The sequence below is a fragment of the Equus asinus genome, chromosome 7, assembly GCF_041296235.1.
Source record: "Equus asinus isolate D_3611 breed Donkey chromosome 7, EquAss-T2T_v2, whole genome shotgun sequence".
Taxonomy (NCBI): Eukaryota; Metazoa; Chordata; class Mammalia; order Perissodactyla; family Equidae; genus Equus; species Equus asinus.
In genome coordinates this window covers 999214-1017120 of record NC_091796.1, presented here as the reverse complement: position 1 = coordinate 1017120, position 17907 = coordinate 999214, and the positions used below count along the sequence as shown (strand labels likewise).

General features: G+C 40.2%; 1 protein-coding gene across 25 annotated transcripts in view; it reads left to right on the top strand.

Annotated features, from left to right (window-relative positions):
* ATP9B (ATPase phospholipid transporting 9B (putative)) overlaps positions 1–17907 on the top strand; it is a 282461-nt gene that overhangs the window by 165622 nt on the left and 98932 nt on the right. For all 25 annotated transcript variants that reach the window (XM_044744021.2, XM_044744020.2, XM_044744015.2 and 22 more), the window contains one exon: positions 14623–14783. In XM_044744021.2, the coding sequence (XP_044599956.2) occupies positions 14623–14783 (161 nt within the window). The remainder of the gene's footprint in view (positions 1–14622; positions 14784–17907) is intronic.

The following is a 17907-nucleotide window of genomic DNA, read 5'->3' as shown; positions in this document are numbered from 1 at the left end:
TTCCCTACTACAGTGCAAGTTCTTTCATGAATCGTTCGTCCACGCACAATGGCTGTGCATCTCGACCCTCTCCTTTGATGGATCTGTTAATCCCTTTCTGTGCTAATAATCTTTAATTACCATAGGGAGTTTGATTGGGATTGCATTTAATCTCTGTAAATCTTTTCGGAGAATTAATTTTTAAAACATTGAATCTTTTGATCAGTGAATATTATGCATCCCTTTGTTTATTCAGATGTTCTTTAATTTATTGTCAGTGTTTAATAGTTTCTCTTTAGAGGTTTTGTACACCTTTTGTTCAGTTTATTTTTAGATATTTAGTTTTTTTGATGCTGTTTCAATTATCTTTTTAAAAATTTTATTTTTGTTTGCTGCTATAGAAAAATACAATTGCAGTAAAGCTTTTTCTTTCCAAATTGGTTTCCCACTAAAAATATTAAATATGTCCTTTGCAGTTTAATTACAGATCCAAATCAGATGTTGAACACTGTCATCTCAAGAATTTCCCTGTGGCTAACTGATAATGTTTCTTATGAGGAAGTTGGTGGCTCATTCCTCAGTAATCTCGTTACTGCTGTTGGTCAGATGCTGCTGTCATCTCAAGGCCACTGGGCGGCCAGTTGCTGTCTTTATGTGTGGGAGGCAGATCGCGGGTACTAGCGTGGGGGTGGGGAGGCGTGTGGAAACTTGGAAAGGAAAGCACAGCGACTGTGGTTTGGTAGCAGTTTGGGCTCCTGCTGTGCAAACCAGAATGCAGTATGACTCTGAAAATCACGTCAGTCCTGCCATTTTTCTTTCTTTTTACTTTTTTTTTTAAAGATTTTATTTTTTTCCTTTTTCTCCCCAAAGCCCCCCGCTACATAGTTGTATATTCTTCATTGTGAGTCCTTCTAGTTGTGGCATGTGGGACGCTGCCTCAGCGTGGTTTGATGAGCAGTGCCATGTCTGCGCCCAGGATTTGAACCAACGAAACACTGGGCCGCCTGCAGTGGAGCGCGTGAACTCAACCACTCGGCCGCGGGGCCAGCCCCCATTTTTCTTTTTTTTATTGAGTTTATGATAGTTTACAATCTTGTGAAATATCAGTTGGACATTATCGTCTGTCAGTCGTGTTGTAGGTGCACCCCTTCATCCTTTGTGCCCACCCCCCACCCCCCCTTTCCCCTGGGTAGCCACTAATCTGTTCTGTTTGTCCACATGTTTAAATTCCTCATGTGAGTGGAGTCATACAGAGATTGTCCTTCTCTATCTGGCTTATTTCATTTAACGTAATTCCCTCAAGGTCCATCCATGTGGTTGTGAATGGGATGATTTTATTCTTTTTTATGGCTAAGTCCCGCCATTTTTATTCTTACTCCATATTCTCCTCCTCCATCATGACGGTGCTGGGGTGGCTGCTGTTAGGACGCTCAGCCAAGTCCAGATGATTGCCCAGCGTCTTGCTGCTCTTCTGCAAATTTGGTTGGGCAAGTACCAGCTCCCTAGTAGTTGTGGACACAGCCTATGGATGCCCCTGACCATCCAGGCCCTGGATTGTACCCTTCCTCTGCCTACCCCAGCTCAAGCTGTGGACAGGCAGCAAGGATAATTTATTTGAAATTTGGCTTCCTTCCTCTTCCTCCTGTGTTTGGTTGGTGATGTGAGACAAATGGCTAAGGGGTTGGAGGTGAAGTGACCTCCCACTAGAGAAAGCTATCTCTATAATTGGATGGATTTCAAAAAGGGAGAGATCGGCAGTGTCCAAGTCAGCTGTTAGACAGCAGCATTTTTGCTTAGATTTGGAACTAAGTGGAGGAAATTAAAGGTAAAAGTCAGATCGAAGGAGAAAGATATGTATTTTTATCACGCCAGTAAGAGCAAGAATGATAGCAACTGGCATTTAAATGAGCAATTACTGTGTGTCAACTGGGTGCTAGGATAGGAAGGTTCAAGGAGAACATCACAGGCGGGCAGCATATGGAGCCCATCCTGGGCCATCAGTACAAAGGGATCAGAATCCTAGTCATCAATACAAAAGGATGAGATGGGAAAGGGAGGGGACATTCCAGGCAGAGACCCAGATGTTCCCAGGTCTATTTTGCCTTTTAAGAGCTTCAGAAAGCCAAACTGGAAGGGGTTTGGGGTGAGCTACCTGATTGTGCAGAGTGGACTGAGTGGTACTGATGGAACATCCTCGAAGGACAGAAGCTGAGGCTTGCCCTGGACCATGGTACATGCCCACCTGTAGTTCTCTTATTTCCACTGTCCCAAAATTCATGACTACTTCTGCATCCAGAAACTGGAACAAAGATGATGAATTTAAAAACAATCAAAATGAATGATTGCACTTCTTGCAGACACTGTATATGACCCACATGTGAACACAGACCCTCTCATGGAAGCAGGCCCAGACGCAGCTCTGGGAAGAGCACGTGGGCTCAGCCTGCTGGCCGTCTGTTGTGGCAGTGACAGGAAGATGGGGAGATGCTGTGTGCTTCGGGGTATTATAGGGGCTTTAAAATAGTCTTGCAAGGATTAATTCACTTCAATTCTAGTCATTATGGTGCCATTTCCTACCATTATGTCATACTCATTTTGAAAGGAAATTGAGGAGAAATTAGCTTACCTGCAGTGTGTCATCGTTTAAGAGAAATGTGATGACCAAAGCTGACCCTAGCATTTCACTTCAGCTTCTTTTATCATTTAAAACTTTTCACTTAAGTTATATGATTCCCCCTTAGGAGGAATGTGTCTCTCCGCTTGTTGTTGCCTTGAGAGCATTGTTTTTTAAGGGCAGCTAATCATCAATTAAATATCATCACTCTCAGAGATGCAGAAAGGCACAAAGGAGTGCGGATTACATCTCTGAAAGTCTGGGGTCCAGCAGAGTCCTTTAGGACCTAGCCTTTCTACTCAGGTGAGTTCCTCCACCCTGGCTCTTGAGGCCAGGGGAGCGCATCTTCCTGCCCATCCCAAAGCCTAGGGCTTCCACACGCACCACACGGGCTCTCTCAGAGCTCAGGCTCCCACGCAGCTGGTCTACGGAGAGGGTGTTCACAGTAGAACCTACTTCCTAGCAGAGGAAGAGCCTGCCGGTAGGAACCTAACATAGAACAGACAGAGGGAGAGTATTTGTCCCTTAATTACTTGGCCTGACAAGAAGCTCTCCACATTGAGTCTTGACTTCTTTGGTCGTTGTTTTGGTTACAACATTTAATCATTTTATTTAGTCTATTCTTTTTCAAGTTTTACAACATTTAAGTAAAAATAGTAAAAGAAAAAGTTTTTCTAAGCACGATTTGACAAGTCTTTATTTCATGAACCTAAAGGGAGTTTGTGATGTTCATGGAAAGCACCTCCGAAGAGCTAATTGTGACAGTGGAAATATCACGTCTAGTACATCTCAGCAGGCCCACTAAGCCTCCGCAGCGGCCATGTCTGGCGAAGGCAGCCGGCTGGAGTAGGAGACGGAAGCTGTGTGAGCTTGAGCTTGGCCAGAACACCCCAGCTCCGCAGAAGTAAAATAGGGATAGTGAGTAACCTGTGATGGAGTTAGGGAGCTTGAGTAACAGGAATCGTCCAAAGCATTTTGTAAATCGTAAAGGCTCTTGGGTTGGATATGGCTAAGGTCATGAGGGGTCACAAATTAATCAGTTATAAACAATTTACACCAAAAATGAAGCCATTTTGTGTCTTAGTTATTAGTGTGGAATTAATCTTGTCAAAGTAAACTGGTTAATTATGCATTAATTTTTTTTTTCTCTGAGACACTTTTGCCTGCATATTAGGCAGATGAGCTTCACTGTTGAACTAGCCCATGGAGGGTACATCCCTCTGTCGAGATGCCACCTGTTTCTGTAATCTTATTGCCTCCTGTCTCCTGGCTTCCAGCCTAGCTGCGGTATCCTAACACTTTATTCTTGAGCACGAAGGCTGGACACACCACCTCCAGGTCCCAAGGCTTTTCTTAGATGGCCTGCAGCTTGAAGCGCTGTGCCTTCCCTGCCCTTCACCCTGACGGGTGTCGTGTGCTCCGTACTCTCCTCGCCGTCCCTCATCAGCCAGGATGCTGACGAGCTTCCAGTGCAGCCTCTCCTGGAAGGCGGCTGTGTCTAGCGTTAGCCACAAGCAGTGTTCATCCACAGTTAGGACCGATTGAGTATGTCTTGCCATAGGACAATTCACTGGGTACTAGAATTTTAGCTATTTTAGTTTAGGGCAGCCTTCTCGTCATTATGTGGCATGCTGGTTTTTAAGAGCTAATATGTGTAATTACATTTAAAATAAACGCTGCAAGTGCTCTAACAGCATTTTGATATTACTGTTGTGACCTCGCCGTTGTCTTCTAGTGGCTGAATGATTAATTTGTCTCTAAGAGCTTTCGAGTCTGCGAGTTGCCTCACACAAGGTTTCCTCGTGGAGGTTTGCTGGCCTCCAATGACCCTTAGCTGCCCTCTGGTACAAATTCCAAGTGCTTCTGTCATCTACTCCTAATTGCTGTCACCTGCATGTTGCAGTCCCTCCTAACTGAGATTATGTGAACAAGACGCATGCCGCCTTTTGGAGTGGGGTCCTTCATGCCTGTGCACATGTCCCCTGAAAGGAAACACAGTAGTAGATGGTGGGGTTTCTCAGGAGAAGCATTTTTAAGTTAATTTGTGCCTTAATACGTAAGGCATGAAAGATATATTGGTGACCGTTTTGTGAAGGTTGTTAATTCACTAACTCCAAGTGTTTTCTCTGTTTTATGATTTGTTTTAATGGTTCTAGTGCTTAGTAGGCTATTTAGGCTGGCAAGATTGTTTCCACGACATTTTACAGAAGACTTCTTTAATCCTCTTCCCTAAGCAGATAAGCTTTAGTCAGGGCACTAGCCTATAACGCCATATTATATTAATGTGTTTTACTTGTAATTTAGAGGACAAGAAGAATACCCTGATTTGAGGGCGAAACTGTCCCCTGTGGCACTGGCACAGCTGATCCTCGCGCGCGAGAAGGATGCGTATATCAAACAGTTTACAAAATGGAGCCAGCTGTGTTTCCCTACACACTGTGGCTTCCTGACATGCATCATTAAACCTTATTAGCTGCTTCCTTTTACAAAGATTCTTGTAGTCTTGAACATTGCATATTAACATTTTCTGCCCCTCCAACTGGAAATTATTTGCTTTATTGTAGAGTGTCAACTTGCTCTAGTTTCTGATGCGTTCTAATTGGTACTTTAGAGTATAATCATCGTGAGATACCATGCCATGCATTTCTTTATTTGGAAATTAATACAGACCTTTTCACTTTATCTGTCAATCTGGGCAACTTTCACACAGTTCCCAACTCCTGGGATTGCTTACAAGCCATTAAGTATGAAATGGTTCATAAAATGTCTGTGAAGATGTATCGTAACGCAAAATTTTAGATGGTTTAAAATAGTGTTACATTTTGCCCAGATACCAGCAATAAGCTGCTTAAATAGACAGTTTTAATAATAAAAGAGTGATTAAGCAAGATGAAAAGTTTAACTATATTATGCTTATCATTTAAAATTTCCTGCAAATCTGCTAAATTTTATTTTCCTTACAAACGAATGCAAATCATGAGAATCATGGATTGATTCAAAGTTAGATGTTAGACCAATATGACAACTTTCCTTCATTCTTTCTCTCATTTTCTGGCATTGTGTTATGCGTCCTTAAAATGTTTACTATGCATTTCATTGCAAGGGAATTTCATGAATTCAGTGACATAGTGATCATGGTTTTGATTCCAATAGATGTCTTAGTCATAGATCTTGTTAAGTCAGCTGGTGACTCTTGATTTAAAACACTGTTGAGTGCTTTGATGTGGTGATGGGTGCCAGACGTCTGGAGATTGGGGTGGAGACCTTCCATGGTCCATAAATTCCCACATGTTTACACGATAAACCAAGAAATGGTGAAGGAGATTGTGACACGTTACTGGACACTGTCACAGCCTTTGTGTCACTTAGCAGGCTTTGTGTACAGTGTGAATCCTAGCAGAATTGAGATGTGAAAACATGCTACACAAAACTCTACCGCACGAGAGCAATGGAGCATCGCGGAATTTTCCTGCTAATTGCCATCTTTTTTCCCTCGGATACTGCTGTGTCTAGTATTTGACTGAAGTAGTCCTTAATGAAATCAGACTTTCTGGAAACTAACTATTATATAAAAATATTGTAAACTAGTGTTTAGTAAGTCCTCTTGCACAACCATTAAATACATTATACTTGTTGGCATGCCAAAGGAAAAATCTAGATGGTAACATTTTGAAATTAATCACCAAACAAATTTCTGAGTTTATTATAGAAACTCATCTGTATCGTGACCTCCTATAAAGAGAGTCTAGGGGTGGAAATTAAAGTTTCTTTGTAAATTAATGGCCTCATTTACTAGTAAAAATTTAACCTTCCCTTTCCCTAAATTTTATAAGGAAACCAATCTGAACCGGTGAACCCCGGGCTGCTAAAGCGGAGTGCACGAACTTAACCACTGTGCCATCAGGCCAGCCCCTCAAATAATTTTTTAGCTCTTGGAAAGGAGTTCAGAGGGCTCCCTGAAGGGAAACAGTCATTGTGCTCAGGAATCTCAGGACACCATAGCATTAGAAGCCCTGGCTATATATTTAGCAGTTTCCTTAGCAAGTATTAATAGAGCCCAAATTTTAGTAGTGGTAGCATTAATGTACTTAAAAACACAAAATTATTTTCTATTCAATAATATATTTTATAAATTATTTTTAAGTGAATATTTTAGGTGTTTCTGAATCACACACACAAGATATTTAAAATAAGAGACTTGTCACATTCGAGAGAAAATAAAAAGACACACACATGCACATACCTCCCAGAAGAAAGATGTGCTAAATAGTATAGTCTCTTCAGTATGGACTGCTGAAAATAGAGTAGAAAATGAAAGGCGATAACTGCCGCATATTTCTGTGGTTGTACAAGAAGACTTGGTCTTCCCATTCTTAGTGTGTCTGTTAAAATTTTAAGCCTCCTAGTTAAAAAGCCTTTCTTTAAAAATATCAGTACCATTTACAGTTACTATTAGAAGAATCTATTTTTCATCTTCTGAGGGAAAAAAAGAATTCCCAAGAGTGTGCATCTTTTAAAGACTGTGAAGAATCATAAAACAGGCAAAGTTCTAGGCATACTGAAGACGGCTCTTGTACCGGTGACCACAGGCATAATCGGCTCTTACTGTGACTTTTCCAGACCATTTTTGGGTTTTTTTGGCTTTACTACTTCCTAAACTCATGGATATTGTGTTTTTAGATATTAAGGATTCAAGATGAGGTTAATGCTATTTGTGACATATCTGTTAAAATGAGTGTAAAATTACCACAATAAACTGCTTATCTAATTAGATTAAATTGAAATCCAATACCTGAGCTCAAATTTCACTTATATGAGTGATGTTGAATGTTGAGGTTTCTGGTGTCAGTGGATAGCTTAGGTTATTGAATTAATTATTCTAAGTTGGTGGGGGGGGGGGTCTTGGCAAAACCATTTAAAATTGACAGTTTCCTACATTGTTACAAAAAAAATAAGGCAAATATATGCAGGATCTTGAGACCATTAATGTAACCTATTGTTAGAATTTTATCTACTTAGTTTGTAGATCTAAATCTTCAAGAAGCCTTAGCACTGTAGTACTGTACTTATTACCTACAGTGTTTTGGATGTCATATCTTTAAATATGATTTTTTATATGACAGTAGATTTTTATCCAGGAAATCTCCCCAGTATATATAAGCAAGCATGTTAAAGTCTGTATCTATTTTGAATACTGAATGACAAATTAAATATACTGAATTGGTTGAATTAGAGATCAAAGTTCTGCTTTTCTCATCAGAAATAGGCTTTCAGAATTCAAAAAAAATAAGCATCACACTTGAGTGCCCTCTGCTGGCTGAGCCACAATATGCCACCCCTTTCTTTTGCTCTCTCCCTGGCTACAAAAGGGTACTTTACAGACAGCAGCAAAATGTCAGCACGGAACGGGGCCGTGAGCAGTGCACACAACTGTATCCAGTATGGCGTTGGAATGGTAGAGATTTGTACGATTTAGTCTCCTTACATCCCTGATTGTCAAATAAACTATGTGGACTGTTGTAAAATAAGATCAGGAGTGCTGTACGTTAGAAAGTTATGGGATTTTCTTAATATTCAGTGCTGGATTTTAGTGTAATTTGTGTACGTAGAGTACAGATTGAATTTCCAAATAATTTCCAGACTGTTCTGTGTATTTTTGCATACTCATTTTTGTTTTAAATGTTGCTTTGATGTGTCACAAGTTGAGAATATTTGTAATAATTTGTAATAAAAATAAAAAATATTTAACTTTCTGCTAATTTTTAAGTCGCTCTGTTGCTTTAAACTTGATGACCTTTGATGTATTGGTTATACTTTAATAAAGTTTCTAATAAGAGGAGGCTGTCAGACAGTAGCTGGCATGAGCAAATTGTCCTGCATGAACAGATGCAGTAAGCCTTAGCTTAGCAAAAACAAATCTGAGATGTGTATATACATATGTTCATAGATAATGTGCTATTTTCTGGTATTTTTAAGGATTGTAAAAAGTATTCTGTTGAGTGGATATGTATCATAGGAAATGCCGAAGCCAGTACTGAAATTTCTCCAGTGATCTGGAAAGGGAGCAATTTGAGAAGATAGCCTCATTCTGCACTCATGAAGCACCTTCTTGGCAAGTAACATGTTTGCAGGTTTTAGGAATAATTTCACCCTTAACATCGTGTCTGTTGTTGGCCAGCTGACTGAAGGATTGATAGTGCGTGTTGTCCTAAACACGGCGCTGGTCAAGTTTGTGTAAACTGGCAGTGTTGCTATTTGAGTCTGCCCTTGAAGTTCCTCGCACTGATATGGAAAGAGGTTTGACTTCCTTGCTGAGGAGCTGGGCCTTGCACTAATACTTCTTTTGTTTATGTAAAAAGTATGACGCTATTTTGGTTTTAAGTGTTAAATATTTGAGGGAAAACATCTTATGTAATAACTATTTAATCAGCAAGGGAAAAATGCTGAAAATAGAATAGTCAGGCAAAATGTGTTGGTAGGTGAAGATGTAGGATGTGAAATATTCTTTCAAAATAATATTTAAAATGTTTATTGTGTAAATACAGATTTTTACTTTTAAAAATTAAGATGATATATTGTAACATGAAGAATTGTCACACTGATACTTATGTAGGAAGCTTTTAAAGCACAGATTATCGAGCCAATAGACTAGAATGGCTAAAAGAAACGCTTCTTATTTCGCGGATCAGTGAGGCAACAAACGATAATGGCTCAGACACGTCTACGGCATGCGGCCAGCCTGCGTGTATGACAGACACTTAAGACTTAGTAGTTCATATCCAGAAATGAGTAAATAAGTAAACTTGAGAAGAAGAAAGGGATGTACCATCACTTTTTAAAAACTAATACTTTTAATATAAACTCCAAAATGGAAAAGGTATTGCTGTAATATTTAGGAGTCAGATTTAATGTATTAGTTTCAATTATTTGAAATACAAATGAAGGTCCAAAAATTACTGATTTTTTCTTGTTTCTTAAGATTCTCCTAAAAGTGGAAAATATCTGGCTGGTTTTTTCAAAGATATTTAGCAGAAGTGTGCCCTTTGTAGGAACTTCAGTTAGGTTAAGGTGCAGCCTCACGTCAGTTGTAGTCACAATCCTAGTTCCTGAGTTAGGAGGGCCTGGAGGCCGGTCCACGAAGAGTGTAGCCACTGAAGGATAAACAACATATCAAGTAGTTATTTTTCCCCTCAGTAGCCATTTTTCCCCTCAGTAACCTTTCGTGTATAAAGCTGTACCTCTGCCTGTGGAGAATCATCTTAAGTGAATTAGCTATTAGTTTGGAGGCTTTTTTCTTTTTCAAATTGTGATGTATTTACAGGGAAAATGTAGAACGAATTAAAATAATATTTAGCTTTCTGCAAGAATTTAAATTGGCTTTTTGACATTTTGTATCTTATTATTTTGCTATTCTAAAATATTTCCATGTATCAAATAAGTCAATGTGAGTCTTAAAAGAACGGTAAACATATTTTGATGTTCATGTAATGTTAATCCAGGGGTAATGCCATGCGATCAGCAGTTAGTGCTGCTTAGGCCTTTTGCTCTGTCTGTTACTAAGTCTTTCTAACATGAGACTGGTGCTCCAGTGTGGCATGAGCGTCGATTTCTGAGGGACTTGGTAGCCCGATGACGAGTTTAACTCTGAGATGGATTGGAATGGCGCAGTGTGACAGAGATAAGGGGGCTTCTCATTCGTCCACACGTCCATTAAAAAATAAACCTCACTGATCTTTTCTTGATTAAGTAGGAGAATACCGTATTCACTCTTTATTGTTGGTATAAACCATTATTTTACTGAGAAGCATTAGCTGTTTAAAACTTGGTACATAAATTAAAGAGGAGCTAAGTGGATTTGTGATTGTTGCCATTAGTAGCATTTTAGATTATACAGGCAATTATTGTGTTCATTATCCTAGAACAGCCCCTCCTCAGAACCATTGTGGTGGCTTAGACATTATGCACAAATTTTCCCTTGGAGATTAAAATTTCCAGTAGCGTATTTAATTTTGTTATCGCAGTTGTTTCAAATAAGACAAATATTATGACAAGTAGAAGAAAATTTGCCTTACTAATATAGGAAATTACAATAAATGTTGAAAATTGCTTCCCAGTGTACTTAATTTACCTTTTCCTATGCAGTCATAATTACTTCAAGTGATTAATAATATATTTTATGTGTGAAAGGTTTTGCAGTCATAGCAAAAGATATCTGGTCTGTTCAAGTGTTTTAAGAAACTTTTTAAAGAAGGAAGAGATTCACATTAACACTCAAGTTACCACCTTCTTTATAGAGTCTGTGACTTTATAAGTTAACTGTTTCTGTATTGAGTATTTTTTAAGGGTCCAGATTGCACTTTAGTTGCGTTGAAGAAACGTTTAAGGGATTTTAGAGAAATGAATGTGAAAAAGATTGTTAATTGAAAGTGAACTTTAAAAAAAATTCAAGTATTGAAATATGCCTTTTCTTCTCACTGTGTTTTGTTAGAATTGACCAAAAAAGATTAAGATTATATTATATACTATAGCTTGGTTACAGTTATATTCTGGGAAGAATCATCATAGTTCAGAAAAGACTACTACCTGAAAGAATGCAAGGAACAATCCATCACTGAAAAGTTGTATTTTACTCTGCTGAACTTTTTATTGCTTTCCTTTAAATTAGAAGGGAGTTGGAAAAGACAACATTTAGTAGGCTTCAAAACTGTTGTATTCACTAGTTGAGCAACTATCTTCATCAATTAGGAAGGTATTAATACTTTGAATTATCTGCGTATCAGGATGCAGTAGGCTGCTTTTCAAGTTTCCATCCTGTACGAGGCATTTGTTCAAAGGAAACTTTGTGGTCATTTCTGCCTGGTTTTGCCCCAGCTTTTACAGTCTTTCACTGCTGTGATGCAGGGAAAAGTGTGAGGTAGTGGTTATGCATTTTGCAAGACAGTGATTCTTTATTTTATTACAAAAAAAGACCAACTCTGAAGGCCAGATTAAATCATTCCTTTCACTTTTTAATGGGATTTGGATGAATAGAGTAAAATATGCACTTTGCATTCATTGATAGCATCTTTAGGTTGAGGTAATTGAGTCTTTTTTCCCTGACTGAATGAATAATGACTTCGTCTGACCCTCAGCGAGGCCTGAAACTTAGACCGCCTTTGTCACAGCAAAAGGATCTGGGCTTTGAAACGTGCTCTACTTCCCTGGCTTAATTTTTCTTCATTTTAATCCAAAAACCTATTTTTCTCAATAATTCAAGCATAAACTATGTAGTAGTTGAAGTGGCAGAAATTGCAAGATATTTGTCCTCGTTGTGCTGCTTTCTAAATGGAGTTGATAAATCAGCCACCGTGGTCTTCCCTGTGCGGTTCCCGAGGGAAGCGCAGCCCGTCCCCGGCTGCACAGTTGGGAGGGTCCAGAGCCTCCGAGACGACGAACGAGGCTCCCTGCCAGCCTGCTGTCGTCTGCGGAGATAGTGGGCTCTGCTGGTTCTGTGCAGGGCCTGGAGAGGGAAACCCCACTTCCCACAGTCACTTGGCTAGAAGGTGACACTAGGAGGACCTTGTGCTTCCCACAGAACACTGAAGACTTTGCACTGAAAGCTGGCTGGTGAAGGATCTCGTCTGCTGTCACATCAGAACTGAGTAGATAGCCCGCACAAAAGTGGCGGTCAGGTTTGTTTAATGTCTCCCTAGTTAGGAGTCTGTATAGTGAGTGGCCAGAGGAGACCGGGTTTCACAGGCCTCGGGCTTTCCTCTTGGGGTCTGGTCTGCACAGGGATGGGGGCGAGGCCTGTGAAGGTCGTCCCCCTCCCAGGGCCTTCGAAGGGCCCATGGCTCCCAGCCGGCAGAGCAGACCCTGCAGTGTCCTGATTTGGTGGAAGTAGAGCTTACCCTCTAGACACATCAACCATATCGATCCTGGTCCCTGTTGTCCTTCCCATTGTTTCCATGCTGCTTTTAAAGGCCATGGAGTGTCAACCAGCAGCAGTGCACGTTGTGAGCTCTAAGAAGTGACTTAATCTATAAGCTTGGTTAGAGAAGAACACTTTCCATTTTATAATTCTCTTTTATAGCATATATTATTGGTGGTCATCTTATTTTTCCTACTGAGTTGGCTGCTTCTCTCATAGTTTACTCATCTTTCATAACCTTAGAGTTTAGCAAAAAATGTAGTACACGTTTAAAGTTATTTGTTTAATGGATGAATTTTCTTCACAGCTACATTTAATAGATTTTCTGACAAAGTTTTGTGTTTTCTGCCTCACTACAGGTTCTAATGTTCTCATAAGAGTTTGTGGCAAAAATTAATGAAAACCAGATATAAACTAAATACATGAGACATGAAAAAGGCTGGCTTTTTATTGGCCAAAGTTATGAATTTTCAAAAGGCACTACAAAATAAACCAAGTTATTAGCTCCGTAATTCTTAAACTTTTTAATTTGGGAATTATAGTATCCCATTTATTTTATCAAAGTTCTGGCAATCCTGTTTTCTTTTTTAGTTATTGTCTTTCAAAATTTGTACCAGATTCGAGAGAAACTCAGATAGCAGATAGGTGACTGACTGACAGGACTCAGTCTCCTGTTAGTGTCATGTGACTCACGAATAAGCAGTTCGCTGAACACATGCTCTGTCTGCCTCGGCCTCAGCGACCAGGTGTGCCTGTGAGCTTGCCAGGGCCTAGGACCCCATGCAAGTTGGCGTCGTCTGGGCTCCTCCAGGCACTTCTGTTAGTAGATGGGTAACACCAGTTAACAGATGAGGAAAAGGAGCTTTGAATAGTGTAAAGACATTCCCCAAGGTCACACAATTAGTAAGCAGAGATTCATATCCAAGTTTGCAATAATAAAAATAATGAGAATAATAGTAACATACAGTAGGCGTACTCTGTACCAGAAGCTGTGTTCCATGTGCTGTGCGTCAGCTCACTTAATCCCCTGAGTCCTATTAGGAAGGTGCAGTTATATCCCTGTTTTACAGATAAGAAAAGTGATGCTCAGCTTGCCCAAGGTTATACAGCAAGTGGCAGAGCCAGCATTCAAATTAGCCTAAATTTGGAGTCCTGAAGAATCTTAATCGCTGTGCGGCATCACTTCTCCCTCTGTGTGATTCTAAAGCCTTTCTACCAAGCCCAGTACCCTCCACCCCACACACTGTATTGCATTATGGTCTTTCAGCAATGAAACTGAGCAAGGAGAAAGACTTCATGGAGATTGCCAAAGCTCGAAATTGAAGTTGCATGCTTCAGAAGAGCTATATTCACTTCCCTTGTAGAAGAGAGCCGTCTGGGTTGCTAGTTCTCAGTGTTCCCGAGATTCTACACAGATGCAACAAAAATATGAACTAATTCTTATTGACATAATTTTCCCTCACATTTTGCTCAGCTAGTAAATGATCCACAGAATGAATTTGAGTATTGTGTACCTTACTAGGAGAACCTATCATGTAGGATTTGTGCAAATCAAAAAGGTTTTCATTACAAGCTAACTACTCTCTGTTGCTTTTCTTAATTCAGAGAACTTTTCAGAGAGACTCTTGGCAGATGGAGGTGACAGACATCCTTTCCTATTCTTGGGGTCCTCAATCTGAATAAAATCCTTAGGGTGCACATAACATGGGTTGCCTGCTATAGCATGTGCAGAGGAAAACACGCATCCGCTCTCCGTAGAGCTAACCAGGGCCCCAGTGTCCTCCTTTGTGCCCATCGTCTGATGTCCGATTTTGTCCTTGTAGGCTGTCATAGCATCAGCGTCTGGACAAAGGTCTGCGTGTTTTGTGGTGGGACACTCTGGACTCGTGCTTTCTCAGTAGACCTTTTCTGGAAGTGCTCTGGGGATCATGACTCATTTCCAGAAATTCTGCATAAATCTCTAAGAGGCTTTTCAGGAGAAAAGTATAGTTAATACATTTTTGTATTTCATTATAATCAAGGCAAATAAAAATTTGAGGATGTCATAACTATCATGAAATCAAATTGGTAATATTAAGGACATTGTGATTATTGTCTTAATTTTGTGTTTTTCTTTCAGGTTGGTTTGTTGGACCTTGAGCTCAATCAGCTGACCAAAGCACTCTTTTTGGCTTTAGTTGCCCTCTCGCTTGTTATGGTAACCTTGCAAGGATTTGTAGGCCCGTGGTACCGCAATCTTTTTCGGTTCCTTCTTCTGTTTTCCTACATCATTCCCATAAGGTAGGTTTAAGAATTAAAACAAATGTCTACTTTCACTGAATATCATTTTATTGAAATTTATCTTTCTCAATGTGAAAGAAATCATCCTCACAAAACTATTTAGGAAAGAGCCAAGAACTCTCATGAATCTTAAGGAATCCTTCTGTAGAAAATAATATTTTGGGGTGGCAAAATCAGTTTTGTTAGAATAATCTAGAAATCTCATACTTTTCCTTAAATAAATATATTGATAATATAATATTCAGTTGGGAGAGATTTCTTGATAAACCATAAATCTGAATCCAAGAAAATAGTTTTTGTTTATTGCTGATAGGCCTTTTTATTTCCAATGCCCTTGGATCTGTACGCAATCACTGGCATTTTAAAGTTAGCTGTATTTCCGAGATCATCTAGTATATCCGTGAAGTTAGATCAAGTTTTGAGTAAAGCAATCTGTTAATATGAACAGTTGTTCAAAATGATAACTCATCTAACTCAAGGTTGGGATGCGAATAGTTAATGTTAGATGTCTATTTAATTTAAAGACTAGTATTTATAATATAAATATATATAAGTCCATTTTACCTAACAATTGGGAGATGATATTTGGAAACCAAATATCTGATAAGGGGGTTAATATTCCAAATATATATAGAACTCATACATCTCAACAACAGAAAAACTAACAACCCAATTAAAAAATGGCCCAAAGATATGAACAGACATTTTTCCAAAGAAGATATGCAGATAGCCAGCAGGCACTTGAAAGGATGTTCAACATCACTAATTATTGGGGAAATGCAAATCAAAACTACAATGAGATATCACTTTACTCCTGTCAGAATGGCTATAATTAAGACAAGAAATAACAAGTATTGGAGAGGATATGGAGTAAAGGGAATTCTCATACACTGCTGCTGGGGATGTAAACTGTTGCAGCCACTGTGGAAAACAGTATGGAGATTCCTCAAAAAATTAATAGGGGCCAGCCTGGTGGCGTAGTTGTTTGTGCACTCCACTTCAGCAGCCCGCGGTTCACAGGTTTGGACGCTGAGTATGGACCTACACACTGCTCATCAGGCCATGCTGTGGTGTGCTCCCACATAGAAGAACTAAAAGGATTTACATCTAGGATATACAACTAGGTACTAGGGCTTTGGGGGAAAAAAACAAGAGGAAAATTAGCAACAGATATTAGCTCAGGGCCAATCTTCCTCACCAAAAAGAAAAGAAAAAGAGTAGAACTACCATATCTACGATATGATCCATTTATTCCACTGCTGGATATTTATCCACAGAACATGAAAACATGAATGTGTAAAGATACATGCACCCCTATGTTCATTGCAGCATTATTCACGATAGCCAAGACTTGGAAGCAACCTAAGTGTGCCCATCAAGGGACAAATGGATAAAGAAGATGTGGTATACGTACACAATGGAATACTATTCAGCCATAAAAAAGATGAAATTTTGCCATTTGCAACAACATGGATGGAGCGTCAGGGTATTACACTGAGTGAAATGTCAGAGAAAGACAAATACCATGTGATCTCACTCATAAATAGAAGATAACAACAGCAACTAAAAACAAATACATAGAGACAGAGATTGGATTGGTGGTCTCAGGGGAGGTGGGGAAGAAGGAGCACAAAAGGGGGTCTGGGCACATGTACATGGCTTTGGATTGTAATTAGTCTTTTGGTGGTGAACATGATATAGTCTACACAGAAATCAAAACACAATGATGTACACCTGAAATTTGTATAATGTTATAAACCAGTGTTACCTCAATAAAATAAATAAATAAATAAAATATTTCCACAAAGGATATTTTTAAAAGATATCGTTAATATATATGATTGAACATTTTCTTTTTTTTTTTTTTAAAGATTTTATTTTTCCTTTTTCTCCCCAAAGCCCCCTGGTACATAGTTGTGTATTTTTAGTTGTAGGTAATTCTAGTTGTGGCATATGGGACGCCTCCTCAGCATGGCTTGATGAGCGGTGCCATGGCCATGTCTGCACCCAGGATCCGAACCAGTGAAACCCTGGGCCACTGAAGCGGAGTGCACAGACTTAACCACTCAGCCACGGGGCCGGCCCGTGATTGAACATTTTCATATGAATGAGCAATTAAAACCTAATAAACCATGCATTAAATATGAATCTAGAATAACCATCTTTTGTAATATAGCATGGAATCAAACAGTATAGAAAGCTTAGGTACAAGGATTTAACCATTTTGAAGAGAAAACCATATCTTTATTTATAGACCAGGTTTCTCTAAAAGTTTGTCTAAAGATGGTGACTCTTTGGTTTACTCGAATCCTAAGTGGAGCTGCCATCTGTTCCTGGGCTCTGCACAGGATGCATGCAGGTCCTTGCATGCTGCTACCGGAACACATGGGCTGCTCTCAGGCATTGTTTGGGATGCAGAGCCTGTCTCTCCCCGCCTCTGGGAACACGCAGTCTGTGGGCGGTCCCTCCTGCAGTGCAGCAGGCTTGCACTCGACAGCCTGAGCGCCGTGCACGTGGAGCACAGAGTGAATGTTAGCTGCTGTTCCTGGTGGGGTTGGGTTCCTGCTGATGTCGACTCCAGAGCCTGCTGCTTCACCCCAGGCTGTGACTGTGCAGACATGGCCAGCCTGCCTGCTCAGCCCCATCTGTCCCCGTTCCCACCTCGTGGCAGCCGTACCACAAGTCAGGCCCTCCTGAGCTGTGTGTCTTCTTCAGGAATGCTCTTTCCTAATCCTCACAGAGGCTTCCTCGTCTGCGCGGTGCTCATACCAGCCAGTCAGCTTGCTGTCACATCTGCCTGTTTTCATTCTGCATGTGTCTCCACTGATCCCTGATCCTTGTCTCGCTTACTTTCTGATTCTCCCCTCACCAGGCTCTGAAGGATAGCAGCCTCGTCTGCCCGTTTTCTGCTCTCTGGTGCCTAGAACAGAGCACCTGCAAGTCGTCAGGCTTCATGGTTGTTGAAGGGACCCATTACAGAGGTCCCATCCTCTGAGGAACTGAGTGCAGATTATCTGTTGAGCTGTAACACGTCATCACAGTTATCACACAGACACCTGTCAAGTGCTCGAAGTGGGCTCTGGGACTATCTTTGTCCCCCGGAGCTCCCTGGGTCAGTGGCAGT